General features: G+C 39.1%; 2 protein-coding genes across 3 annotated transcripts in view; one reads left to right on the top strand and one right to left on the bottom strand.

Annotated features, from left to right (window-relative positions):
- The first annotated feature begins 361 nt into the window (after positions 1-361).
- Positions 362-26,582, top strand: SEC61A2 (SEC61 translocon subunit alpha 2). Of its 2 annotated transcripts, XM_038530117.1 has the most exons (12): positions 362-472; positions 2,602-2,669; positions 3,873-3,938; positions 8,872-8,950; positions 13,063-13,194; positions 13,319-13,428; positions 18,389-18,542; positions 19,509-19,669; positions 19,975-20,172; positions 22,207-22,398; positions 23,077-23,153; positions 25,483-26,582. In XM_038530117.1, the coding sequence occupies exons 1-12, from the start codon at positions 466-468 to the stop codon at positions 25,667-25,669; spliced, it is 1,431 nt and encodes a 476-aa protein (XP_038386045.1). In that variant the 5' UTR covers positions 362-465; the 3' UTR covers positions 25,670-26,582. The 2 variants fall into 2 exon arrangements, with proteins under 2 accessions (XP_038386045.1, XP_038386046.1); XM_038530118.1 differs by lacking the exon at positions 19,975-20,172.
- Positions 26,549-27,528, bottom strand: part of NUDT5 (nudix hydrolase 5) — a 27,141-nt gene continuing 26,161 nt past the window's right edge. Inside the window, exon 11 of the transcript XR_005355302.1 lies at positions 26,549-27,046. The gene's annotated coding sequence lies outside the window, so the exon portion shown is untranslated. The remainder of the gene's footprint in view (positions 27,047-27,528) is intronic.

Below are 27,528 nucleotides of genomic sequence, written 5' to 3'. Positions count from 1 at the left end.
GAGCACAGGGGCGGGAGCACGGGCCCCGAGGGGCGGCGGGGTGGAGCACAGGGGCGGGAGCACGGACCCCGAGCGGCGGGGTGGAGCACAGGGGCGGGAGCACGGGCCCCGAGGGGCGGTGGGGTGGAGCACAGGGGCGGGAGCACGGACCCCGAGCGGCGGGGTGGAGCACAGGGGCGGGAGCACGACCCGGAGCGGCGGGGCTGGAGCGGCGGGGCTGGAGCGCGCCCGCGGGAGCGGCGGCGGTAGCCATGGCAACGCGCCGACGTCCGCCGCGCCGGGGGCCAACGGCCGGGGCCCGCGTCGGCGGGGGGCGGGGCCGGGGGCGGGCGCGCGGTCACGTGGCCCGGGGCGGGGCCTGCGCGGGGCCGGCCCGGAGCGCGTCGGGAGCGGGCGGCGAGACCCGAGCCGCGGGACGGGAGCGAAGGCCGCGCCGAGGCCGCCGAGCCCCTCCGGGCCGCCGCCATGGGCAGTGAGTAGCGGCGGCGCGGTCCCGCCGGGCTGCGGGCGGTGGGGCGGGCGCCGCCGGGTCCCCCGCCGAGGCTCCTCGGGCGCTGCGGCCTGGCCCGGGGCGGCGGCGGCGGGGCCGGGGCCGGGGCCGGGGCCGGGGCCGGGAGGCCGGGGGTCCCGGAGGCCGGGGTCGCTCGGCTGGGCGGCGAGGAGCGCGGCCCGGGACGGAAGGCCGCGGCGGTGGGGGCGGGGGCGAGACCGCTTCGCGCTTCCCCAGGAGCTTGTGAGCTCGTGTGTTCGCTCCCGCGTCGCCCTTCCTTGGCGCGTCCGTGGAGATGGTGCCCTCAGCGCTCTGACTTGTTGGATTTTTGTTTTTTTTAAAGTGATGCGCGGCATCATTTAGGGGAGGAAAGAAGTGCGATTGGCAGCGTCGCGTTTTCCCTAAAATGTTCATTTCAGTTCTTCTGTAGCGTTGGCTGAAAACCCACCGTGTGTAAGGTTGTCTGAGCCTCGGGGACGAGGCCTTGCATCCCGGGCGTCTTGGGGGGCCGGCTCCCCCACACCGCAGCCACAGGCGTTCACCTGTGCACTGGCCTAGCCGAGGAGCTGTTTGTTGGATGCATGGGTTTGCGTTCATCCAACATCCCTACCTCCAAAAGTAGGTAGGATTTTGCACAACCTAACCTGCAAAACCTGAGCGGTGCAAACCTGAGCGGTGCACCCACTGGCCAACTAGTGGACGTTTAGAAAGGAAGGAGGGGGGGGACCCCTGACCTTGAATTTGCAGTATAATCGGTGAAATTCTGCAGCACAAGAATAGACAAGCGGCCGACGAGAAGCACGGCTTGCACGTGAACTCTCCCAACACGGATGATCGCAAAACGCCACGAAATCCGGGAGGGTGGTCTGGATTGAGGTGGGATGCACAAGGGGACGAGGAGTCCAGGAAGTTTCCTTGATGTGTGATTGACAACTTGTTTTGCATCAGAGAAGAATACTTCCGTGATTCAGGGTTACTTTCCAAATAGTCCAAAATGGTACTTGGACGATGAATATCTCTGCCCGTGGGGATTTCTCAATTCTTCTGTCAAACATCAGTGACTTATCATTTTGAGAAGTTTCATGAGATTATATAGTCTGCTTTTGGCTAACTGTGCAAGTGTAATTAATTACTCAGGCCTATTTTATTTTATTTTATTTATTTATTTTTTACTCAGGTCAATTTTAAATCCATTTCGTGACGTTAGTATACAGGATCCAGGGTCTGTAGGGGAAGGTAACTCACAGCTGGTTGTGCCGCCTTGTGTGTCTGCACGTTACAGACGCTGGCAAAGGCAGAGGGAATATCATCTTCATTCTCCAGTTCTTTGGCAGGAGTTGACGTAAGCTATGCCAGAAGATAGTGTCTATCCTTAAAGAACCTGGTTTGTCTTACTTTTATGTCGAATGAGTTAATCTGGGAAAGCAGTACTTTCTCATGAAATGTAATGGTCACGTTCTGCTGGGCTGGATATTGTACATACACAAGTACTTTGAGATCATCATGTGGGAGAGCAACCAAGCAGCGAAATGTTGACTTAAATGATGTAGAGATTGTATAGTTAAAAAAAAAAAAAAAAGCTATCTATGTGGAAGATGATTCTGTGATCTTTCTCAGGCATTTCAGCTATCTTTCGGCCTAAATTAAGCCAGTTCTGCAGTTTCGGCCCATTTCCTGTTGTACTTTCCTCCTGTATTTCTCTGGATATGTTTTATTTTCTTCTAGGGTGCGTTGTCATGTGGGTAATGTAGTAGCCTGCATTTGCTTTTTTTTTTTCCCCAAAGTAGTGATGCTCATTGAATTATTCCTTTTCTGTATATATAAAAGGGCTGGACACACGCATGGGGAAGCAAAATCATGGTAAAAGGATATTTGTATTTGCTTCTACTGACTAAACCCTTAAACCTTTTGGATTCTTTTGTCCCTTAAATTACCTTTTTTCCCTGATACAATATTTGAAATGGAGAGCACTAGGATTACTTTTGGAGGTAGGAACGGGATGAATTACCATTAAAAGTTAGAGAACATTTGTATTTGTTTCTATAAAAAGGTACATCTCTTTTTAAAGACTTTGTAACAGAGAAATTCTTTTATTTATTTATTTTTAACAGTCAAATTTTTAGAAGTTATCAAACCTTTCTGTGCAGTTCTACCAGAAATTCAGAAACCTGAAAGGAAAGTAAGTATAACATTTTGGTAATATAGAGACTAGCTAAGTGATTTATTCTACTGACCTAGTAAGATTGATTTATTGTCCCCAACTCTTTTCTGGTGTATTTGGAGAAATATTACCTGCTCCTCCTTGCAAGAGGCACAAAGTAAGTAAAACTAGTATAGACCAGTTTAGATAGATTATCTTCTGGTTTTAAGAATGCCTGTTCTTTAAGTTGGGACATTTCCAAACCAAGCGTCTCTTTGGCCTGTGTGTTACATAAGAGACAATATTGCCCTGTCTCTGGTGACCCACCGCACTATGAATGACTCAGTGCGGTGACCCCCAGAGCCAGGTCACTTATGAGAAGTGCAACTGTTTGACAGAAATGAATTACAATTGTGCAAGTATATACCTCCCATTTCTTGATCATTCAATACAAAGAAAAATCACAATGCATTCATAAAAAAATGTGACTGAATCAAATTATTCTTCTGTCATTGTGCACTTTTGGAGCTCAGGTATTTAAATTCAGGAATATTGTTAATCCCAAACTGGCCAGTTCCTAGACAGTCCTCTTTTGTGCTTTTGATATCTCACAAAACTAACAGGAATAGGTGCGTATAGGAAGAGATAAGTAAAACTTTTGTTAAACTTATTGTTTTATCTAGAAGTGTCTTTCTTCCTTTTTCTTTCTTTCTTTCTTTCTTTCTTTCTTTCTTTCTTTCTTTCTTTCTTTCTTTCTTTCTTTCTTTCTTTCTTTCTTTCTTTCTTTCTTTCTTTCTTTCTTTCTATTGCTTTTAGGTTTCAAAAATAGTTGTTCCAGTTACATGTTAGGCATCCCAAGAAGCTCTCACTTTCCATATCTCATGAAATATTCATATAATATTATTACGGGCAGTCCCAGCTCTGCACAATGTTATGTTAACTGAAATCCGCGCATATTGGATCCGTGTTTTGCTTTTTCATCCTTTTTGGTTTCAGTCAACATAGTATAGTGTGATGAGGCCTGCCTCTGTTTAATTTACTTAATACTTGGAAAAGTAAAGAAGGTTATGTTTGAAAAGTTGAGCTGTTTGCTTTAGCTGTTACTAACGAGGTGAGAATATCTTAGTGGTAAATAATAGAAGCATGTTGTGATGCAGAATGTTAGTTATGCTTTAATGTGGAATTTTGCTTTGTATTTGTTATTTCTTGGTTTTGATTGATCATCTTTATTTTGTTGTACAGATCCAGTTTAGAGAAAAGGTACTATGGACTGCCATAACTCTCTTCATTTTCTTAGTATGTTGTCAGGTATGTAACCAAAATATTAATTCAATGTTTATGCTGTTATGTGAGGGTTTTGATTGGTTACAATTTGAGAAATTTTATCTATTTATTTATTTAGATTTTATTTATTCATTTGAGAGAGAGAGAGTGCCCCTGAGAGAAAATGAGCTCGGTTGGGGGTGTGGGGGTAGAGGAGGGGAAGGGCAGAGCATGAGGGAGAAGGAGGAGGGAGAAGCAGGCTCCCTCCTGAGCCCAATACAGGGCTCAATCCTAGGGTGGGATCAAGACCTGAGCCAGAGGCAGATGCTTAACCGACCGGGCCACCCTCGTGCCCAAGAAATTTATTTTAGTTAAAATAATAAATATCCTGAATTATTTTGAGCATTGTTATTTTTAATCTGAGTTGATAGCAAAAATGATTATCTTGTCCTACTGTGAATTTTTTTTTTATTAGTGGGTTTGAACATTTTTTTCTTTTTTTTCTCTTAGTGTGCGATTAATGATCTTTAGCCACTTTTCTTGAGATACTTTTGGTATTGATTTCAGATAGATTTTTTATATGGAAAAATGTTAAACCTTTGACCTAGACATTGCAAATATATTTTCTGTTTCGTAGGCCTTTAATCATGTTGTAAATAGCATGTGTTAATTTTAAAATCCCAAAAAGTCACATTCTGGAATTCCAGTGATATACTGTATTTATAAATAGATAAAATTCAGTGATGCTTTTTATTAACATTTGCGAGATTAAGTTCACAAAATGAGGATAAAAAGTGACATATCCTTGTTACAGGATTGTTGTGAGGATTAAACTAGATGATTTGGATGCAAGTTTTTTGAGGATTTTGAAAAGCTATTGAAATACATGTAAGGAAGTATAAAAAATAATATTAGGAAGCAGTAGAGCAGATTAAGTCCATAGTCTGGGAAAAGCCAAATACTTTTTTTTTGAAGAGTGAGATGATTTGGTCATTAAGATATATTACTACTGTACTTGGTTTAAAATAGTTTTGGGTGGTCAGGGAGAGAGAATTTTTTTTTTAAGTACAGAAAAGTAATGAGAAAAAAGAATAATCATCCATATTTTTACCACCTACTTTTAACATCTTAGAAATTCCCCTCCCCTCCATAAAAAACTCCAGCTTTATAAAGGTATAATTTATGTATCGTAAAATACACTTATTTTTTAAGTGTACATTTTGAAGGGTTTTGACAAATGTATACACCCACATACCTACTACCTCAGTGGATACAGAACATCTGTCACTCCAGAAAGTTCTGTGTAATGTCTTAGTCCCCACCTCACCCCCAGTGTCAGGCAAGCACTGATCTGCTTTCTGTTCCTATAATTTGATTTGTTTTTTTTAGAATTTCATCTAAGTGGAATCATACAGTATTATTCTGGCTTCATCATCAGCATTTTGAGATTCATCCATGTGTTTAGTAGAGCAGTAATTCATCCCTTTCTATTTCTGAGGAGCGTTCTATTGGATGACTCTACACAATTTGTTCATTTATTCACTTGTTGGACGTTTGAGTTGTTTGCAAATTTTGGTTTTGATAAAGTTGCTGCAAAAGTTCTTGGGCAAGATTTTCTGTGAATATTTGTTTCAATTTCTCATTGGTGAATACCTAGGCGTAGAATTGCTGGGGTGTATGATAATTACAGGTTCAGCTTTAGAAGATGTCAAACTTCTTTCTAAGTGGTTGTCCATTTTATATTTTCACCAGTCATGTATTGGAGTTCCCGTTACTCCCCATCCTGGCCTGCCCTTTGTATTACTGAGCATTTTAATATTAGTCATTCTAATGGGTGTGGTTTTAATTTGCATCACCTTGATAAATGACATTGACATTTTAATATGCATTTCCCTGGTAAATGATATTCAACAACATTTTCATGTACTTATAGGGCATTTGTTTATTTTCTGTGAAGTTTTTTCAAATCTTTTGCCCATTAAAAAATCATATTGTTACATTGAATCATAAGCTTTTTAAAAAAGGTTTTTATTTATTTATTTGAGAGAGAGAGAGAGAGCACTCATGGGGGGGGAGGGGGGGGACAGAGGGAGAGGGAGAAGCAGACTCCCCGCTGAGCAGAGGGCTTAACTTGGGGGCTCCATCCCAGGCCCCTGGGATCATGATCTGAGCTGAAGGCAGATGCCTAACCAACTGAGCCACCCAGGCACCCTGAATTATATGTATTTTAAAATATTTTCTGAATACAGGTCCTTTGTCAGATACATGTACTGTGAATATGTTTTCCTAGTCTGTGGCTTGCCTTTTCATTTCCTTAATGTCTTGTGAAGAGCAAAATTCTTTTCATTTTGAAGAAGTTCAATGTGTCTTTTCTTTGATGATTCATGGTTTTTGTTTCCTATCTAAGAAATTTTTGATTATTTTATTTTTTTATTTTTTATTTTTTTGATTATTTTAAAGTTGTGAAGATTTTCTCTCTGTCCTAAATATTTAGTCTCAGCTTGTATGTTTTGGTCTGTGGTCTATTCCAGGTTAATTTTTGTATATGGAGTAAGTAAGCCTGGGTTCATTTTTTTCTGTATGGTTAGCCAGTTGTTGAGAAGGCTCTCCTTTCTCATTGAATTACCTTGGGATCTTTGTTGAAAATCAATTAACCGTGTAAGCGTGGATATATTTTTGTACTCTGTTCTGTTCCATTGATGTATATTCCATGGTTATGGTTACACCGTTTGATTACCATAGGTTTGAATTAAGTCCTGTAATCAGGTCGTAAAAGTCCTCCCACTTTGTTTTTTCTTTTTGAAATGGTTTTTGGTTATTCTAGGTTCTTCATATTTCTGTATAGATTTTAGAATCAGCTTGTCAGTTTCTCTGAGAAGGCTTACCGGGATTATGATTTATATTGCTTTGAATTTATGGATGAATTTAGAGAAAATTAGCTTCTTGACAATATTGAATCTTCTAATCCAAGGATGAGTGAACATTGTTCTGTAAAGGGCTGGGTAGTAAATATGTTAAGCTTGGCTGTTAGAACCCTAGAACCATAGGAACTGTGTTGCTCAAAAAGTGGTATTTCTCATGACTGTTTCATGCAATAAATTAATGTATGCATTTTTGTTACTTTGGTTATTTTTTCCCCTGCAGTATAATTGCATAGTTGCCAAGCTGGTTTTTTTTTTATGTCTTTCTCCTGCTTAGGCAGTTCTCCCCAGTGCTGGTGATTTCTTTCCACTGAATCTCAGGCAGGTTTATTTTCCCCTCCCCACTGCAGGTAAAGGGTTTGGGGGGTCTCCTATCTCACCCAGTTTTCTTTAGCCCCAGGGAATGGTGGGAGGTGAGATAAGCTGTGACAAGTGCAGTAAATGCTCCCTGGGTGGTTCTCACCAGGTGACTGAGGAGGGCTCCATTCCACTCCTGACCTCAGATCCCTCCCTTATCCCCACCGCACCCTGGCCCTCTGTCACCCATCTGTTTCTTCCCAGCTGCCATTTCTACTCCCTTCCAATCAGAGGAGGCTGAAAGATAAGGGTATCTGTACAGCCTGCTCTCCTTCAGGTCGTGGGAATTGTCAGCATTCGACTGCCTTCCTGTGGTGATGGTGGGAGCAGCTCAGTGCTGGGCTCTCTGCTCCTCAGTTGTCTGCAGTTTTCTGGCCTCCGTGACCACCAGTGCTTCAAGTTCATGATCCTTTTTCTTTTTTGGTTGTTTTACTCATTGTTTTCCTTAGCTTTTTAAAATTAAATTTATTTTTTATTTTTTTAAATAGTCTCCATACGGAGCCTGGAACCCAGTGCTGGGCTTGAACTAACGACCCTGAGTTGATCTCAGGACCTGAGCTGAGATTGAGTCGGATGTTCAATCGACTGAGCCACCGTGGTGCCCTGTTTTTCCTTAGCTTTTTTCATTCTTGTTAGTGTCTGCAATTTTATGTGTTTTAAAAAGTGTGGTTTCTTACGCATTGGGGAGTTGTGCCCAACTACTGTTGTACGTAACCTGTAGCTGTGGATATTACTGAGAGGAATAAAACCAGACACTGAGTTTAATAATCCTGTTGACTACAGGAGAGGAAGGAATGCCGTTACTTAGGGTGGTTGGCTTTTTCTTGTTCGTTGTTCCACACATCACTTAATTATGGAGGTAATGGCTATCTCTATCAGCTGCAATTAAGTAACGTAATTTGACTGATTGACCTCTCTCCCAGTTAGGGAATATTGTGATGTGGACTGTCCTGTTGTGTTAATTAGTTTTCATACATAACCTCCTTTCTCCTTGTCTCTCACATTAGCTGAAGAGTGTTAGCAGCGTTAGGGTACACATAAAATACCCATGCATCCTGCCTCACCAGGATTGTTGTAACAACCAAAAATGTCTTCGGGTATTGCCAGGTGGCTGCTGAGGGGTGGAATTGCCCCAGGTTGAGAACCACAGTATCATACTTAGTGTTAAACATAAGCACTTCTTTATGCTGTTACAAGATTCTTTATAATTTTCAGTGGCTGCGTAATATTCATCTATCTATCTATCTATCTATCTATCTATCTATCTATCTATCTATCTATCTATCTATCCTTCAGACTTATATTTGGAGTGTGGCTGTCATTGGTTGCCCTTAGCTTAGCAAAATTTTTCCTATGACTGGGTAGATATATCCTATTACTTACTGATAGGGGTATTCTTTTTAATTCTAAAAAAAAAATGAAATCTACCATCTTAGCTATTTTTAAGCATAAATTTCAGTAGTGATATGTGTATTCATGCTATTGTGCAACAAATCATCCTGATAGGTGTGTTTACTAGTAGATTGCTATAGTGATTTCTATTATTTTAATTTTTGTTCAGAAACTTTCCTTTTAGGGTTACAGAACACGAGAAGTAGTGCTCTTTTTTTTTTTTTACAGTGTTGCAAATATTAAGTAATTGAAGTTTGAATTAAGTTAATTCAATGCATTTTAATAAACTGTTTTATGTAATATTATAGATACCACTATTTGGAATCATGTCATCAGATTCTGCAGATCCTTTCTATTGGATGAGAGTTATTCTTGCATCCAACAGAGGTATGTACTTTTTTTTTTTTTGCCTCCATACTAGGCATTAGTACTGACATCAAATAGATGTGAAAATGTAGAAATAACTATTTTGATGTCTACAGGGGTGGGGAGCATATGGTAAAAGAAACTCGTTGCCTAGGAGAAGAGACCAACATGTAAATACTTACAAAACTCTGTATATATTGTAATAATAGAAATATGTACAGAGTATAGATGTACAACAGAAAATGGAGTGATAGCGCCGTCTGGAGCTTTGATCCTCCATCCCTTTATGGGTCATATTTTCTTTGAGACTCTATTAAATTTATTTGTACTCTCCCAAGAAAAAATTCAGATACACAGATTTTGCACAATACTTTTGGAGAGTCATGGACCCTTTGAAGTCTGTCCTTGGGTTTCCTGTGGGACTGAAAGACCCCAATCTGCAGTTCTGAGGGGACAGTACCAGAATAGCATTTGCATTGGAGTTCAGGTTGTGGACTGAAGGCAGAGGGCGGCCTGAGCTAAAAGCACTTGTGCGTGAGGCAGTGGCTAAAGAGATAGGAGGGCCTGGATCATGAGGGGTTTTGTTGGTAATTTTTAAAATACTGATTAATCATTAAAAAATGCACCAAAATTTGTATACAGTTTTATATAAACCTGAAAATACAAGTGTTGCATCTCAGGGGTAACTCCTGGGAAGAAGATAATAGTTTGGTGAATAACCAGACCTTTTCTCTGCATATACATTCATGTATATAAATTTATATTTAGAAAAAAAAAATAATAAAAAAATAAAATAAAAATAAATTTATGTTTAGTTGACCCTTGAACAACCTGGGTTGAACTGTGTGGGTCCACTTATATGTGGACTTTAAAAAAAAAAAAACAGTGTAGTGCTATAAATGTATTTTCCTTAGGACATTTTTCATAACATTTTATTTTCTAGCTTACTTAATTACAAGAATATAGTATATAAAACTTACATAACCTACAACCTGTGGTAATTGTCTATGTCATCGGTAAGGATTCCAGTCAACAGTACGCTATTAGTAAAGTTTTTGGCTTAGGGGAGTCCAAAGTTATACGTGGATTTTTTATTGCATAGGAGGTCAGTGTTTCTAACCTCTACATTGTTCCAGGGTCAACTGTGTGTTTTTTGTTTTTTGTTTTTAAACTAAAAAATGAGATAAACTACGTGACTATTCTACTACTTAGTATGTTTACTTAATTTTTTGGATGAGTTATTTCATTTAACAGCCATACATGTTCCATTATATGGATATGCCATGCATTATTTAATCATTCACGTATTTTTTGAGTTCTTACTGTGGGGCAAGCGTTGTGCTAAGTGCTGAGATTAGAACAGTGATCAAGACCATGTCCCTGTTGCCTGGAGTTTATGTTATTCTATTTGAGGAAATAGCCTCCACACAAAGTACATTTAGGGCGAGGGGAGGGACATTGGAGCAGAAACCTGTAGGACATGAGAAAGAAGGCCATGTGAAGATCTGAGGGAGGAACATTCTACAGAATAGCCTGTGCCAAGGCCCCAAGATGTTTAATGTGTTCAGGGACTGATGAGGGGTCAGTATGGTTAGAAGGAAATAAGGAAAGGAGTAATGAGGTAGGACATGATGTTACAGATGAGTCCAAGAGCCAGATCATAAAAGGCTTAAAGACAAAGCAAAGAAAAAAAAAAAAAAAAAAAGACAAAGCAAGGAGTGTACTTCAAGTGTGATTCCAGGCCACTAGGGTCCTCTTATGTCACACATTTAGTTTTTTCCCCAATTTTGTATCATAATCAGTGCTACCCTGAATGCTTTCACTGTAATACTATCTATTATAATTTTTTAATAGAATTAATTTCTAGAAGCTTCACTTTGCAGTATAATATTCACCTAAATTTTTGATAGATAATGCTAAATTATCTTTTAAAAGATTATTATTTTATACACTCACCAGCTGTATATGAGAATGACATTTTTCTTCCAACAGTGGATATTATTAGTCCTTTAGTCTTTGAAAATTGAACAGGTAAAAATTGGTATCTTATTTATTTTATAGTTCTTTATATACGGGCGAGCTTGAACATCATTTTATCCCTTTATTGGATATTTGAATTTTTTCTGAGTGGACCTGTTTTAAATAAGAGAAAATTACTGACTAATTTAAACACAAAAATGGAATTTATTAGAAAGATACCTGTTGGGCAGCCCAGGGGGCTCAGCGGTTTAGCGCCGCCTTCAGCCCAGGTGGTGATCCTGGAGTCCCGGGATTGAGTCCCATGTTGGGCTCCCTGCATGGAGCCTGCTTCTCCCTCTGTCTGTGTCTCTGCCTCTCTCTCTCTCTCTCTCTCTCTGTGTGTGTGTCTCTCATGAATGAATAAATAAAATCTTGGAAAAAAAAAAAAAAGGAGAAAGAAAGAAGTATACCTGTTATGTTTTGGAATCTATAGAGGAGATAGGACAGCTAAGCCTGGGCTGGGAGAGAGATCCAGGCCAGCTTTAGATCAGCAGCAGGGATTTCCTTTTCTTTGAGATTTAGCTCCCAAAATTCCTGGGTTCTTTGGTTCTTAGCTCAAAATTCCAAATTACAGAATTTACACCAGGTTTGGTTAGAGTTTAAGGTCCCCTCCTGTACGGTCAGTATTTCCTGAGTGTCATTGGGAGCAGCCATACTGTGTTAGCTATTTTTCCTTTTTTTTTTTTAATTTTAAAGATGTTATTTATTCATGAGACACAGATCAAGAGAGAGGCAGAGACACAGGCAGAGGGAGAAGCAGGCTCCATGCAGGGAGCCTGACGTGGGACTCGATCCCAGGACTGCAGGATCACGCCCTGGGTGGAAGGCAGGCGCTAAACCGCTGAGCCACCCCGGGATCCCAGCTCATTTTCCTTTTTAACATTTTTTCCTATTGATTTGTTCATTTTAAATTGAGTTGTAAGAACTCTTTCCAAATTGGAGATATGAACTCTGTCATTTGTGTTCAAGTAATTTTCTTTTAACTTTTATTAAAGCCACCTTAAAAAAAAAAAAAAAAACTTGTGCAGTATTTTGCCACTTGGAATTCTCATAGTTGTAGCTAACCCTAGCATCTACCTTTTTCATTGTGGGTTCTAGGTTATTGTCATGCTTAGGAAGGCTTTTTCTTTTCCAAGATGATAGGCATGCTCACTCCTAGTATTTTTGTCATTTTGTTTCTTATGGTTAAATTTTCTATACATTGGGCCTTTATTTCTTTCTACTGATTGTTACCTGTTGAAGAAATATTTGAGAAGACATGAATCATCCTAGGATGGAATCTTTTCTCATATCAAGGGCACCTTTTCAACATTTATAAAAGCTGGGACTTAAGGTTGTGTTATGACAGAATGACCAGTGAGAACATTCTTGATTATATAGAATTACTTTGTTATACACGTTGCCTTGCACACTTGGCGTGTTTGGTTTTATTTTTCTCTATAAGTACCATATGTGTTTTCTCTAAAGAAAACCTTGAGAGGCAAAAAGAAGAAAATAGAAATTATCCATAATCTCAATGGGTAAAAATAACCATATTTTGACAGCCACACTAAAATATCAGGAAACTGTTTTTCCATTTAGTATTAAACTAACTGGCATCAAACTGTAATACTGTTTTCGTAATTTTTTATTTTGCTATGTCATGAACATTTTATATGCCACTAAATGTTCTATATTGATTTGGATGACTCTGTGTCATTTTAGATTTTAAATTAGAAGAGTCACAAATATTTTTAAACATCATTTTTTATTAACTTGATATTTAATTTTCAGGCTTGGTATGTAATTTCTTATTTTGCATTAAAATAAAATCCAATGTAAGTTTTAAAAAATCATGATTTGTGTAAAAATTTTGGATTTCTTTAACATTTTAAGTTTAGAGTTTACAGAAATTTACCTTTTTTGGGGATAGTAATTTTGATTCAATGAATTGTTGCAAAGTTGTGTTAATAAAGGAAATAAATGTGTTAATTAATAATGTTTAAAGAATGAAAATCTGCCTTTAAACATTTGAGAATGTGTTTCAGTAGACATTGTTAAGGATTGCAACACTTGTTAACTAATCTGCACTGGGTATAGTAAAGATTATTTACTTTTTTCCTTCTCTTTTACAGGAACTTTAATGGAATTGGGTATCTCCCCAATTGTAACATCTGGTTTGATTATGCAGTTGTTAGCAGGAGCCAAAATCATTGAAGTTGGAGATACACCCAAAGATAGAGCTCTATTCAATGGAGCCCAGAAACGTGAGCTATTAATACAATTAAAGAGTCTTTTCCAAATTTGAGAATTTTGTGGCAAAGATATTTTTCTAGTCTTTTTTTGTCTTTGGTTGTAAGTATGTACTCCTTTTCCCCCAATTTTTGTCAGTATTTGGTATGATCATTACCATTGGGCAAGCCATTGTGTATGTCATGACGGGCATGTATGGGGATCCTGCTGAAATGGGTGCTGGCATCTGTCTCCTTATCATTATTCAGGTAAGAAATCCAATTTTTCATCTGCAGATAAAACAGTTTGATCCCTTTTTTCTAACAATTCTTTAGGTGATATATTAATTTTCTTACTTTTGCATTATTTAATTATAAGATTTTGATTGTTGAAGTGACATGTATAAATTATGTTGATATAAAAGTTAAAATTTATAATAGCTTCATAGCTGCATGGTATAAAGAATTATAGATTAGCTGTACTTCATTGGTTCTGAGATGCACATTTTTTACTTTTTGATGTATCTAAAATCAGGATTTTTTTCTTTTTTTAAGATTTTTTATTTGTGGGTGAGAGAAAGCAGGAGCAGGGGGAGGGGCAAGAGGAGAGGGAGAAGCAGATTCCCTGCTGAGCAGGAGCCTGCCTCGGGGCTTGATCCCAGGACCCTGAGATCATAAGGGACTGACCACCCAGATGGCCCCTGGATGTGTTTTCTTATAGCTGGTAGTGCTCTACAGTTGCTGTCAGCCAGGCAGCAATCATGATAGTAGTCTTCATCTGCATATGTGTGTCAGCTGGTTAGAGCTATTCGGATGTTTGTTGCATCAATTGTTTATGGGAATTGTTAATGTAAAATGTTTTTGAGATTAGCTGCTATTTAAAATGTCTGCAGAAGTCTATGACTTGTTATGGAACAGTCACTCTGTGTACACAAAGGCAGAACAGCCTAGATGATAAAATCTGTGTTTCAGTCTAAAATAACTTTTCTTATAAGTAGAAAACAAAACAACTTTGTGAAAAGCTATTGTCACTAGTTTAATTGACAGTATTTTTTTTTTTTTTAGTGGTACACAAAATAATGGCATCACAAATAATATCTCACACCTAGTAAAATACATGAACCTATATACATATATATTCCATGGATTTTTAAATAGACCCTTTGGAATTGAACTTTTAAAGGCCAACATAGTTATCCTTTACTAGTATCTCAAAGTGTGTCAAGTTTAGAAGATACTTTTCTTTTTTTTTTTTTCTTTTTTATTTATTTATTTATTTTTATTTTTTATTATTTATGATAGTCACATGGGGGGGGGAGAGAGAGAGAGAGAGAGAGAGAGAGGCAGAGACACAGGCAGAGGGAGAAGCAGGCTCCATGCACCGGGAGCCCGACGTGGGATTCGATCCCGGGTCTCCAGGATCGCGCCCTGGGCCAAAGGCAGGCGCCAAACCGCTGCGCCACCCAGGGATCCCCATTCTTTTTTTTTTTTTTTTTAATTTTTGTTTATTTGTGATAGTCACACAGAGAGAGAGAGAGAGAGAGAGAGAGGCAGAGACATAGGCAGAGGGAGAAGCAGGCTCCATGCACCGGGAGCCCGACGTGGACGTGGGATTCGATCCTGGGTCTCCAGGATCGCGCCCTGGGCCAAAGGCAGGCGCTAAACTGCTGTGCCACCCAGGGATCCCAGAAGATACTTTTCTAATGTACATTCCATAAAAATCATTTAGAGAAGTAATCCAAGAATAGATATATATATACACACACACACACACACACACACACATACATATATACACACACACACACACATATATACACACACATATATATACACATATATATACACATATATATATAAAATAGTCCTGGTTATTTTGGAAATGCCTATTCTTGCTCCCTCTGTGGAATTAGGATTCTTTTAGGAAGGTTTTTTGTTTTTTTTTTTTAATGGTCACAGCATTAATTTCAGAAAAAATATTTTTAAGTAAAACTAAAATACCAACTTACTAATATATACATAGAGAGATAGGACCATTTCAGAGTGGTATGATTGACCCTTCTTTTTTAATGAGAAACCTCATATAGGCAGCAAATCAAATCGTGAACAGAGTTATTATTCAGACCAAGGAGAATTAGGTTGTTCAAGTATTTATTGGTGTCATTAACAACAGGGAGAGCTCTTCTAACTAGATGGAAATATTTTCTTTTGACCACGTGAGAATTTTCATGGTAGGTTTCTGAGCCCTAGTGAGGTCCCAATTTGGGTATAAGGTAGAAGTCTTTAGAGTAACGTCGTTATTTCTCCATTTTAAAAAGCCTGATTGGCAAATTTATAATCTTTGAGAGTTAGAGGAAGAAGTGTTGCAGTGGCTCGGGAGAGAAAATCCTCTGAAAACTGACTTGGATCTTTCTGTGCTTAGGATCTCTCCATGTGCTTCTGGCATTGTTGAGACACTGACATATCGATTGTCTTATTTTGTTTCTTTATAGCCTTTGCTTTATGCAACCTGTAGTTCAGAATAACCCTGATCTTGAAGACACTCAGGATCGGTACCTAACTCTTAGAACATTATGCTCTAGTATGATTTTTCTAGTATTTTAGTAAGGATATTTTTGGATTCTTAAAGAACCTCATCTGATCAGTTCTGGGTTAAAGCATTGACTTCTGTGGAGTCATTACAAATTTGAATTGGAGATAAAATGGAGTTAAGGTATTTTAATTTTTTCCCCCAGGATAAGAAGTCTAAAAATAGTTGTATTCAGAAATGAAATAAGTGGGTGTATACTTTTTTTTTAACATATAAATTCTGTTAGACGAATACTTGTGGTTAATTTTTTCAGTGTTAATGTATAGAGAAATGTGTTTGATCATAGGTGGGTAGCATGTCTTTTAAGGCATTGCTAACATTGAAAATATGTGGATACACTGAAGAGAGATGATTGGATCAGTGTGTTTCGCCTAGAAACATAGATTTTGAAAACTGTTTGCATGCTGTTAGGTAAGGTATTTCTCACATTAATTATTCTTGTTTCATTCACGTGATCATGTCTTTCAACTAGTAAGATTTGAAATCTTAAATGATGGGTCTTGATTAAAATCCCAGAGTAGAAAATATGTGCTTGGCATATAGAAAAGGTAAGTATTGTTTTGTCAAACTGTGCGAATGCAAAGCAGAGTTGAAATGTAAAGAGTAATTTTTATGCCTAATTTAGAGATTTATATGTATGGTATATTCCACAAGAGCATCCAGTTAGCATTCAGTTTCCATCACTGTTGTAGTCAACGAGATGCTGTGACTTCCTGGTTTCTCACCGCCCCCCCCCCCCCCCCGCCCCATCCTTAGAGGTGTAGTTCACATGCTTTTTAGTAGCTTTTATCTTATTCTTTTGATTATAGAGAACATTTCTCATTTCGGCTTCTTTGTAATTTCTTTCTCTAGTTAGAAAAAAAATGAGTTTGATTTCCACCAGACATACATGAATCACTCTGTGGTCTGATGGTCATTGGTCTGAACAGGGGGTTTGGAAAATCACAGGTGTTTCAGAATGACTTTATGACTCTAGACAGGTCATTTAATCAGAAGCCCCTGATCATACTTTTTGGCGGGCTAATAGTTTATGGACAGCTCTTATTCCATGCACAGGGTTGGTTTCTGATTGGGAGTATTTATTTACTTATTACATAATTGTGATCAATATAAAATCTCAGTAGTAAGTCCTAACTTCTGTTTTATCTTGTCAAAGTGTTAAACTTGGTTTTCAAACAGTAAAGGATTCATGAGCACTCTTAGAAGTTTGAAGAATTGTACTCTTTTTCCAATCCTTTGAAAATCAAATTAAGACTGTAAATAGACAATTTAGGCTCTGTACAACTACTGAAATGACAGTTAAGGAAAAAAAAAAAAAACACCGTGGAAGGTAAGCATGCTTGAAATGGTGTACTGTAGTTTGTTTGCTCTCTTTTGTAATGGGGCATGTTGGGTAAACTGAGTAAGCAATGGGGTGGGAGTCTTCAGAGCTGGGAAGAATGGAAGTGGCATTTCCTCACTTTGGTAGGATGGGGTTCTTAAAATGGGGACAGGTGTGAGGTTGAAGGTATAGTAGCATCTTTTCTTTCCCTCTTGATTAGGTTACTGAAGTGACTAGAGGTCACTACTTGCAAGGTCAGGAGTTCTTTTTAATTGATGCATGCTTTTATAGAAATGTCTTCTCCAAGAAGAAAATTAAGAATTTTCAATTTCACATAAATTAAAGTCAGTATGCTTTCATTTTGTAAAAAGGGGTAAGGTTAAGGACCTGGCAAATCCTTGTCTTCAAATTTACATTCAGTCTTTGTCACTTTATGTACGGAGGGCACTTCTTACATTATAATCTCTGCTCCTATTAATTTGTGCTCTTTTTGGCTTATTCTCTATATATTACAGTTGACCCTTGAACAGCACAAGGATTGGGGTGCTGACCCCTCCCCCCACAGTTGAAAACTGCATGTAACTTTTGACTCCCTCAAAACGTAACTAAGTCTGCTATTTACCTGAAGCCTTCCAATAATGTAAATAGTCGATTAACGGATATTTTGTATATTATATACTGTGTTTATACACTGTCATAAGCTAGAGAAAAGATGTTAAGAAAATTGTAAGGAAGAGAAAATACACTGATAGTACTGCAGTGTATCTATAAACAAAAAGTCTGGGTAGGTCAAACCTGTGTTGTTCAATGGTAACTGTATATGTAATATATAAAATATTACATATAATATCTTAAAAATAAATTTCACATACTTTTCGTTCAGTGGTAGCATATAATTGTGTCTTGTTATTATACCATACTTCATTTAGTCTTTCACTTATTTGGAACTACTTGGAACATTTTCAGTTTCTTGCTGTCCTAAATTCAACAAGTTTGAACATTTTTGTTTTCAGTGTGCTTTTTTCAATCGGTCTTGTTTAAACATTGTAAGGGAAACTATCCAGGTGGTTTATCAACATGCTGTAAAGGTTGAAATGTCTGCTTCCTAAAGTAACAATGTTTCCACCCCCCTGATCTCCAGAAGTGACTTCTCACTAAGGTGGGGTTAAAGAGGTGCTGAGAGTCATAACGGTGCTATTGCAACAATCAGGTTTTAATATGAAAAATGCCCATGCTTTTTGAAAGTAGTCAATGGTGTTCATCGTCCCCTTCCTTGAGTTTATTCTTGCTTCAGCTTACTTGCATTTCTTTCCCCACAGTTGTTTGTTGCTGGTTTGATTGTGCTGCTGTTAGATGAGCTGCTACAGAAGGGTTACGGCTTGGGGTCTGGTATTTCCCTCTTTATTGCCACCAACATCTGTGAAACCATTGTCTGGAAGGCCTTTAGTCCCACTACTATTAACACTGGCAGAGGTACATTGCACAGTGACTGCAACTGCACGAGTTTTGCTGGATGTGTGCTGGAAAGTAACCCATCACAGAGCAGGACAGGCCTGTAGGCATCCTGCTTGCTGTCCCAGGGGCCAACCGCTGCGGATTGCTCAAGAGTTCAGCAGCAGAGATTTGTGGAGTATGAAATATTACTTCACAAAGAATAACAGCTACATTTTAGCCTCTGCTTGTTGAAAATTTCAGTGGTTGCAAAACAGCTTTTTAAAATATCACTTGCTTAAGCCATTGCCGCAGAAGTCATTGATTTGTCCGATTTCCACATTCCCAGGGGAATAAAAAGGTAGTGGATTAAGATTTTTCGAATGAAAACACTATTATTTACTGTACCATCAGGGAGCATGAATACTTTTGCTGCTATTCTACTTGGCTTGGTAACGGCAACTAAATTTTGAAATACTTCATCTGTCTTTCCCCTTCCCCATCTCCATTTGTCTCAAATGCCATCCAAGATTCATAACGGTTAACGTCTAGAATGACCCCAGCCTTAAGAAAAGAGCAATGATGGTTTATTAGTTTTCTTAAAAACAAGCTCGATAGAGTAACATGTATCTTTTGATTCTGACATCTTTATTCTGCTTTGCTGCTGCTTTACCCCCCTCCCTAAAAATACTCCTTTCCCTTCCCTACAGTAAAGGGGAAGCAAATCATTACAACCTAAATACTTGCTTAGGTTTATTCTACTTTGGCTGTTTTCATCAAGAATAGTGTCTTGAGAAAACTTGAGATTTGTGCAAAAAAAGATTCATTTGCTTCCATGATGTAAATATTTTTAGAAGCTCCGCACATGGTTGTATCGTAAAGTAAACATTGATGAGTGATTTTGACTCCGATTTTCTGCCATGTACTGGAGTTTCAAGGGTATTTGTTTGAGCTTTGAGACAATTTTGGGTAAAGAGTTTACAGTCAATTTCTCTCTTAATTTATCAGGTACCGAGTTTGAGGGTGCAGTCATAGCGCTCTTTCATTTACTGGCCACCAGGACAGACAAGGTCCGAGCTTTAAGGGAGGCCTTCTATCGTCAGAACTTACCCAATCTCATGAACCTCATTGCTACGGTTTTTGTGTTTGCCGTCGTTATATATTTTCAGGTACGTATACTTGCTTCACTGAAGTCGGAGGGATATGGATTTTTCTTTTGCTTTCAAAGAAAAGAATTCCATTTGAAATGTCCGTATTTAACCAGTGTTACGGAATCTAGTCAAGCAAATGATTCTATTCCTTAGACTCTAAGGTGTGAGATATTAGTGGTGATGGCACAGAACAGGAGTTCTGTGTGGAAGGAGAAATGCCAGTGTTGCTTCTCCCACTCCCCCTGTATTGTTCTGCTTGTCATCTGTGTTCATTACTTGAGATGTGCAGTTACCCTTACTTCCTCTTCATTTTCATTTTCTAGGGATTTCGTGTTGACTTGCCCATCAAGTCGGCCCGGTATCGAGGACAGTACAGTAGCTATCCCATCAAGCTCTTCTATACCTCGAACATTCCCATTATTCTCCAGTCGGCCTTAGTGTCAAACCTGTATGTTATTTCCCAGATGCTGTCTGTTCGATTTAGTGGCAACTTTTTAGTAAATTTACTAGGACAGTGGGCTGTGAGTATTTTGTTATTTATTCTAAGCATTCAAATTTACTGTAATTTGCATTTCGTGGTTGTATTTTTAACTGAAAGAGATGAGCCATAATGGAAGCCGTTGCTGTAACGTTTTCAGATTCACTTACCTGTAGCAGAGTTTATCATTCATTTAGAAAGATTGATAAATGTTGTAAAACTAAGGTGGGCCAGGTACTTTGTATTAATTTACTGTTGAGAGCATTTTCACATCTCATTTGAGGCCCTTAAGGTTAAAATCACAGTGGTTCTCATGAAAGTGGTTCCCTGTTTTGGTATCTTATTCAGCTGTTGTCTAGAATATTTTTTTTAAAGAAGCTCTTTGCTGATTATATATGGGGTGCTGAGATCTCCTGCTTTGCCCCCATTTTTCATGGCTCGAGTGGCAATAAACTAGTTGTGATTAACTGGGCTAGAGATAGGCATGTGATTACTAGACTGGAGAGAGAAGAGAGTTACTAGAAATAGAATCCAGCACTTTCTGACTTCCCTTTATAGATCCTGTCATCATAGCTTCTTCCAGAGCAGTCCAGCCACGTTGTTACTGAAGTGTGAGTTCTTGTCGGATTGAATTTTACCTGGTTTAAGTTCTGTCATATGACCCAGGAGCTATTTTTCCTCCTTAAAACCATAAAATTAAAAGAGACTATGATCCTTTATTCTTTTATAGAGTACATAATTGTACAATTTGAATTTCACCAGCTATTTTTATAGTCCTTATTTCTGAAGTACAGTGTTTATTCTATGCATTTATCTTAATATGCTGCCTGTTTCATTGTAAGTTACATGACCTAACTTTCTTCTACTAAAGGTCTTTTTTTTTTTTTTTAAGTTTAAGAGGATAAGACAGTAACTCTTGAGTGTTAGTTGAAGGAAATAGGATTCCCTTTATCCATAGTACTCTTTTTCCAATCATGTAACGGAAACGTGACTACCTGTGATGAGGGAAGATGTGGTCCCTCCCCTTGTAAGCTAATAATCCATTAGTAATTATTACTGTAATAATTTCATAGCAATAAATGCATTTTGTGGTCTTGTATAGGTTGTGTTGTGATCTTAACTAAGTTCCTTTTTAATAAGAATTACTGGAAATTGAATTATCTATAAATAATGCTCTTGATTGGGGATTAGTGATTCTGGGGGCACAGTAAATAAATGATACTGAAATGTATATTCAGGAACCAGACACTTTAATTATTGCAGCCAGAAACTGCTGTTCTATCCCTCCCACCCCAAAACTTACACTGTTCCTAGTTCTGTTACTGTAAAAATTCTTGAATGTTTATCTGGATAAAAATCCTATTTTAAATATTAAAAAATTACTTCTTATACAAACCTATAAAGCTTAGGCAGTGAGTTGTTAGTCATTTGTCAGTATTTCAGTTGATTGTATTCTTCATAGAATTTTTTGAAGTTAAAGAATATGTTGTATACTCTTCTACAGTGCAGTTTGATTCTAAATGTAATCAGAGATTGACTGTAAATGTAATTATATTCCTGTCTTTAAGAAGAGAGGGAAGATGGGATCCCTGGGTGGCGCAGCGGTTTAGCACCTGCCTTTGGCCCAGGGCGCGGTCCTGGAGACCTGGGATCGAATCCCACGTCGGGCTCCTGGTGCATGGAGCCTGCTTCTCCCTCTGCCTGTGTCTCTGCCTCTCTCTCTCTCTGTGACTATCATAAATAAATAAAAATTAAAAAAAAAAAAAAAAGATTTAAAAAAAAAAAAAAAGAAGAGAGGGAAGATTTTTTTGTAGGTGTATTTTAATGTTGGCTTTTAAAAAAATCACTCTTTTGTTAATACATTCACAATGTCCTTTATATAATACATGCTCACTATACAATTTTGGAGGAGTGAAGACATTAGACACAAAAGTCAGTCTTTCTAAGTTACATGGAATCGTTAGCTGTAGGTGCTTTGAGCTTAAAGATTTGTAATTTTTGAGGAGTTTGAAAAGTCATAAAAATGTATCTTGACCTCTTGGATTCACCATCTATCCTTTTTATTCTTGTTCTGTAGGATGTTAGTGGGGGAGGACCTGCTCGTTCTTACCCTGTGGGAGGCCTTTGTTACTATCTTTCTCCTCCTGAGTCCATGGGCGCCATATTTGAGGATCCTGTCCATGTGGTGGTTTATATCATCTTCATGTTGGGATCATGTGCATTCTTTTCTAAGACATGGATAGAGGTGTCTGGTTCCTCTGCTAAAGATGTAAGTATTTGTTATATTTGAAAATAAACGTTTTTAATTTCAAAATGGTAATTGAAACACTCTTACTTTTGTAATTTAAACTTTTAAGTCATACTTTTTTTTTTTTTGAAGATTTTATTTATTTATTCATGAGACACACAGAGAGAGAGGGAGAGAGAGAGGCAGAGACACAGGCAGAGGGAGAAGCAGGCTCCCTGCAGGGAGCTGGACATGGGACTCCATCCTGGGTCTCCAGGATCAGGCCCTGGGCTGAAGGCGGCGCTAAACCGCTGAGCCACCCGGGCTGCACTAAGTCATACATTCTTAATAATGATCCCTAGAGAGTTAAAAACTGGTTTCTGGAAGGTGGAAAAATTCTTAAGAGTTTTACAATGGTTTGTCACCCTCCAAGGCTGAACCCTACCCAACAAACTCTTACTCCTTAGTATTTAATTTCTGTTTAGGGAGGTGGTAGATTAAAAAAAAAAAGATTGAGAAACAATTGTTTAATGTGTGGGTACTAGGTGGTGTGCAGCCTTGAGCCTCAGGTGTAATGGAGAGGATAGGACAGTGCCTGCCTACCTCAGGGCTCTCGTATTTTATTTAGTAGTGTGTGGGAAGTACTTCACACAGAACCTGGTAGGTAGTAAAGTGAAATATTTATAGTTTGATTTTAAAAGTTGCTTTTTCTCTTGGCAGGTAGCTAAGCAGCTTAAAGAACAGCAAATGGTAATGAGGGGCCACAGAGATACCTCCATGGTTCATGAGCTTAATAGGTAAGGTCATGAGATCTAATCTGTGTGAGTATGTGTGTGTATGTGTATAGTACAAATATATTTGGTTTTTCAACCTTTAATTTATTGTCAAATGTTATCCTATTTGAACATGAAGCATTTTTCTTCTGCTTCACATAGAAGAACTAAAATTTAACAAAATACTGAATTGTTCTCTAAAATTGTTCTCCATCAAAATTGACATCTAAATGATTTTTAAAATTGAAATTGTGTTCCCTTCACTGCTCAGCCCAGTATTAAAATATTCTTGAGTGGAGATCCTCGTTGTCTGGCTGCACATAAAATCACCTGGGAGCTTTCAAAAAGTACTGATACTCCACCTCTACAACTTGTGATTTATTTGGTCTTGGGTCAATCCTTCCATTAGTCTGTTTTTTGATAACCTCTCTACTGTGTTATAATTCATACCATGTAACTCACTCATTTGAAGTATATGGTTTAGTGTTCTTTAGTATATTCAGAATGTGTAATCATTACAATGTAATTTTAAAAACATCTTTGTCACTGGAGCATCTGTTTGGCTCAGTCAAAAGAATGTGCAACTCTTGATCACAAGAGTGGGGTTGTGAGTTTGAGCCCCACGTTGGGTCTATAGATTATTAAAACAATAACAACAACTACAACAACAAAAAAAAACCCTTAAAAACCAAAAAAAAAAAAAAAAAAAACCTTAAAAAAGAAACCAAAAACATTTTCATCACCCGGAGAGAAACCTTGTAACTCTTGGTTACTCCCCATTCCTATCGCACCTTCCCATCCCTGAGCCTACTTCTTACTTTTGATCTCTACAGATTTGCCTCTTCTGGACATTTCATATAAACGGACTTGACATCTTTTGTAAATAGCTTTTTTCACTTAGCATGAAGTTTTCAGGGTTCATCCATTACTTATGAATAATACTCCATTAAATGGATGTACGACAGCTCATTTGTTTATCCATTGATCAGTTGGTGGAGATTTTGGTTGTTTCCAGTTTCTATGAGGAATGATGCTGTTAAGGACATACTTGTGCATATTTTGTGTGGACATATGTTTTCAGTCCTGCAGGAATAGTTGGGTGGTACAGTGATGCTGGTTTAATGTGTTGAGGAAGCTACCAGACTCTCCTCCAGAGTGGCTGCACCGGTCTGCGTCCCACGAGCAGTGTGGCTCGCCATTGCTGCGCGTCCTTGCACAGTTCCTGCTTTCTCATTACAGCCACTATGTGGGTATGAAGCGGGAGCTCACTGTGGTTTTGATTTGCTTTTCCCTGCTGAGTAATGACGTTGGGTACTTTTTCATGTGTTTTATTAGCTATTTGTGAATCTTCTTTGGAGAAGAATGCGCAACTCTTGATCTCAGGGTCGTGAGTTTGAGCCCCAGTCTTTTCAGATCTTTTGCTCATTTTTAATTGTGTTGTCTTTTGTAAGTTTCAAAAAACAAATATTTTGGATAGACCCCTTCTCAGGTTTATGATTTATATTTTGTTGCCATTCTATGGGTTGTCTTTTCACTTTCTTGGTCTCTTTTGATGCACAAGTTACTAATTTTGATGAAGTTCAGTTTCTCTTGGTTGCTTTGTGCTGCTTTTAGTGTTTATCTAAGAAACCATTGCCTCACCCGAGGTCATAAAGATTCATTCTTGTTTTCCATTAGGAGTCTCGGCTCTTACATTCAAGTCTGTGATCTGCTCGCAGCAGCTTTTTTGTTTAGTGTGAGAGAAGGGTCCAGATATCTTTTTGTGCATGTGGATGTCCTGTTGTTCCAGAACCATTGCTTGAAAAGGCACTTGTATTTTTATGAAACTTTACTTATTTAGAACATAGATAGCAGAGTCGTAGAACGAACCTCCAGGTACCCAGCCTCATTCTGCTCTTCCCGTTCATCCATCATCTCCCCCTGGCTTTTTTTCCCTTCTTTTTTGGAGTATTTTAAATACAATCCCATTATTTTTAGCAGTGCTCCAGGTGATTCTAACATGCAGCCAAGACTGTGAAGAGGATCATCCACATCTTATCACATATAAATTTGATACTTAGAAAGCATTTTGGAATTTACTCTTCATCTACAAGACTGAGCTACAGACGACCTATTTAAAATAGTAAATATTTTCATCTTCAACTTGTCGAGGATTCTTTTTTTTTTTTTTTTCCTTTTCCTGTCGAGGATTCTAACCTCCTGCTATTTAAAAAAAAAAAAAAAAAAAAAAAAAATCCTGTATGGCTTCTCCGGGCTGTTTACTGGCTTCTGGAAACCAGCGGCCTGTCTTGGCCTGGTCAGTCTGCCCCGCGGCCGTGTGCGCGCCCCGCCGACTGACGGCTCTGTGTTGCAGGTACATCCCCACGGCGGCAGCGTTCGGCGGCCTGTGCATCGGCGCCCTGTCCGTGTTGGCCGACTTCCTGGGGGCCATTGGCTCCGGCACTGGCATCCTGCTCGCCGTCACGATTATTTATCAGTATTTTGAAATTTTTGTCAAGGAACAGGCTGAAGTTGGTGGGATGGGTGCTTTGTTTTTCTAAATGTTCCAATATTTCTTCTTGTGTGTGTGAAAGGGAGAAGAATTTTGGCACATTGTTTTTGTCCAATAACGCGATTCCCCTTTTCTTCCCTCAGTTTCTTGTTTCCCAGTGCTCACCGTCCCATTTGTGCAATGGGCCCCGAGCTAAAGCCTGTGTGCAGCATTAGTACCAGCTGCCTTAAAACTAAAGTTTACAGTATTCATTCACAAACGTACTTGTAGTGTCGCCCATGATGCTGGAAACCAGTGTTCCCGCCTTGCCCTGTTCAGCCGTGCCGGTGAGATGGTGACGTGGATCAGTTTTGCACACAACATTCAGAACACTCACTATTCCCCCCCACTTGTTTAAAAATAAATGTAGTTCAAATTGCCACTTTCCAGTATTTTTGAGCTTATTTAATGAGTTCTGGAACATTTCTATCTAATCTGTATTTTAGATATAATTAACTTTTTATACTTTTTTAACTCCTCGTATCCACGTTCCCACCCTCCCTCTCCGTCCACTCCCCCGACTGGTCCCCTCAGCTGCCACTCAGCCCACGTGGGCAACATCGAGCTTCAGTTCCAGCTGTTCAGGAACAACTGCTTGTGTGTGGTTCCCGCCCCCCCCCCCCCCACCCCATTTTCATTCCTTTCTTCCCAGTGACAGCAGTCCATGCTGTTTTACTGTATTGGCTATGCCTTTGAATTCCAACACATCGACACATCGCTGGAGAACACGCTTTCCAGATCTGATGGCCCAGTTTCTTTTTTTTTTTTAAATCCCTAAAGCAAAGATCTAATTCTCAAGCAATGTCTGTAGTTCAGTGGGGGCGAACAATGAGTAATTCATGCTAGCAATTTGTGTATGTTGTTGTACTTTACAGCAGCAACATGAGTGTCAATAGTAGAAAATAAACTTTTATTTAATAAAACGGTTTCAGTTTGTGTTGGAAAAATAAAATCGGATACTAAATGATTTCTAAGATTATAGGTTCATCTAATCATACAAAACCCATCCTGAGAGGTCTGTGGTCACAGGTCCAATGGAATTACAGTTTTGGGTTTGATCTTGAAATTGCTCAGGAACAGGGACCAACTTAAAAGCTGCTCAGTTATGCGATGGACACTGAAAAGAACAGGAAAACTGTCTCAGATAACATCCAGCCTCCATCTGAAACAGCAGAAAGTTTGTGCCCAGTGTCCACAGAAACCAAACTTAATCTTTGAAGTTCCTTTTCAGAAGTAAAGGTTTCCAGTGTTTCCTTTCTTAGCGCAGGAAGTACATCTTACTCAGGTCAGGATCACAACCCAACGATGACGACAGGTGGGCAGATGCGGTGGCGGCCGGCAGGACAGGACAGTGGTAACCGGCAGGACATCGCAGGGCCTCGGGCCACTGTTACCATAGACACATAGATCCAGTGGCATTAGGATATATGCATACATTTTTTTTCCCCCAAGAGAAGGTAGAAACAAAGTTTCTTATAGGAAACCTTTCAACTTTTAAATGCTGATAAGTTAACAGGGCCAGCCCAGGGAAACCTCCAGACTGCCAGCTCTCAAACTGCCCAAGTACAGCCTTTGATGTTGAAAGGTTAATATAAGTGGCATTGGGGGTCCGTTCTACAATTGAGCGGTCACTTCTAATTTGCACTCTTAGGGGGAGAAAAGGGCAGAAAGGACAGGTAGGGGTTATGAAGACCTCCCCTGCACCAACATTTAAGAGTCGGTTCCTCAACTCCTGTGCGGAGCGGCTTTGGAAGAGCTAGTCTGGAGACTGTGCCTGAATCTGTATATTTCCCATTGCCTTCCGTGTCTCGACTGTGAAGGAGGGCAGTAACAAGGGAGATTAGAGAAGTCGGTCTTTGGAGAGCTCAG

This window comes from Canis lupus, chromosome 2, assembly GCF_011100685.1.
Source record: "Canis lupus familiaris isolate Mischka breed German Shepherd chromosome 2, alternate assembly UU_Cfam_GSD_1.0, whole genome shotgun sequence".
Classification (NCBI taxonomy): domain Eukaryota; kingdom Metazoa; phylum Chordata; class Mammalia; order Carnivora; family Canidae; genus Canis; species Canis lupus.
The sequence above is the reverse complement of the archived record's forward strand: the minus strand, read 5'-3'. Positions and strand labels throughout refer to the sequence as shown.

Bases quoted from the DNA above. Each gene is read 5' to 3' on its own strand.
- SEC61A2 (XM_038530117.1), top strand. The intron at 2,670-3,872 runs GTAAGTATAACA...TTTGTTGTACAG, and splicing joins TTCAGAAACCTGAAAGGAAA to ATCCAGTTTAGAGAAAAGGT. The intron at 19,670-19,974 runs GTACGTATACTT...TTCATTTTCTAG, and splicing joins CCGTCGTTATATATTTTCAG to GGATTTCGTGTTGACTTGCC.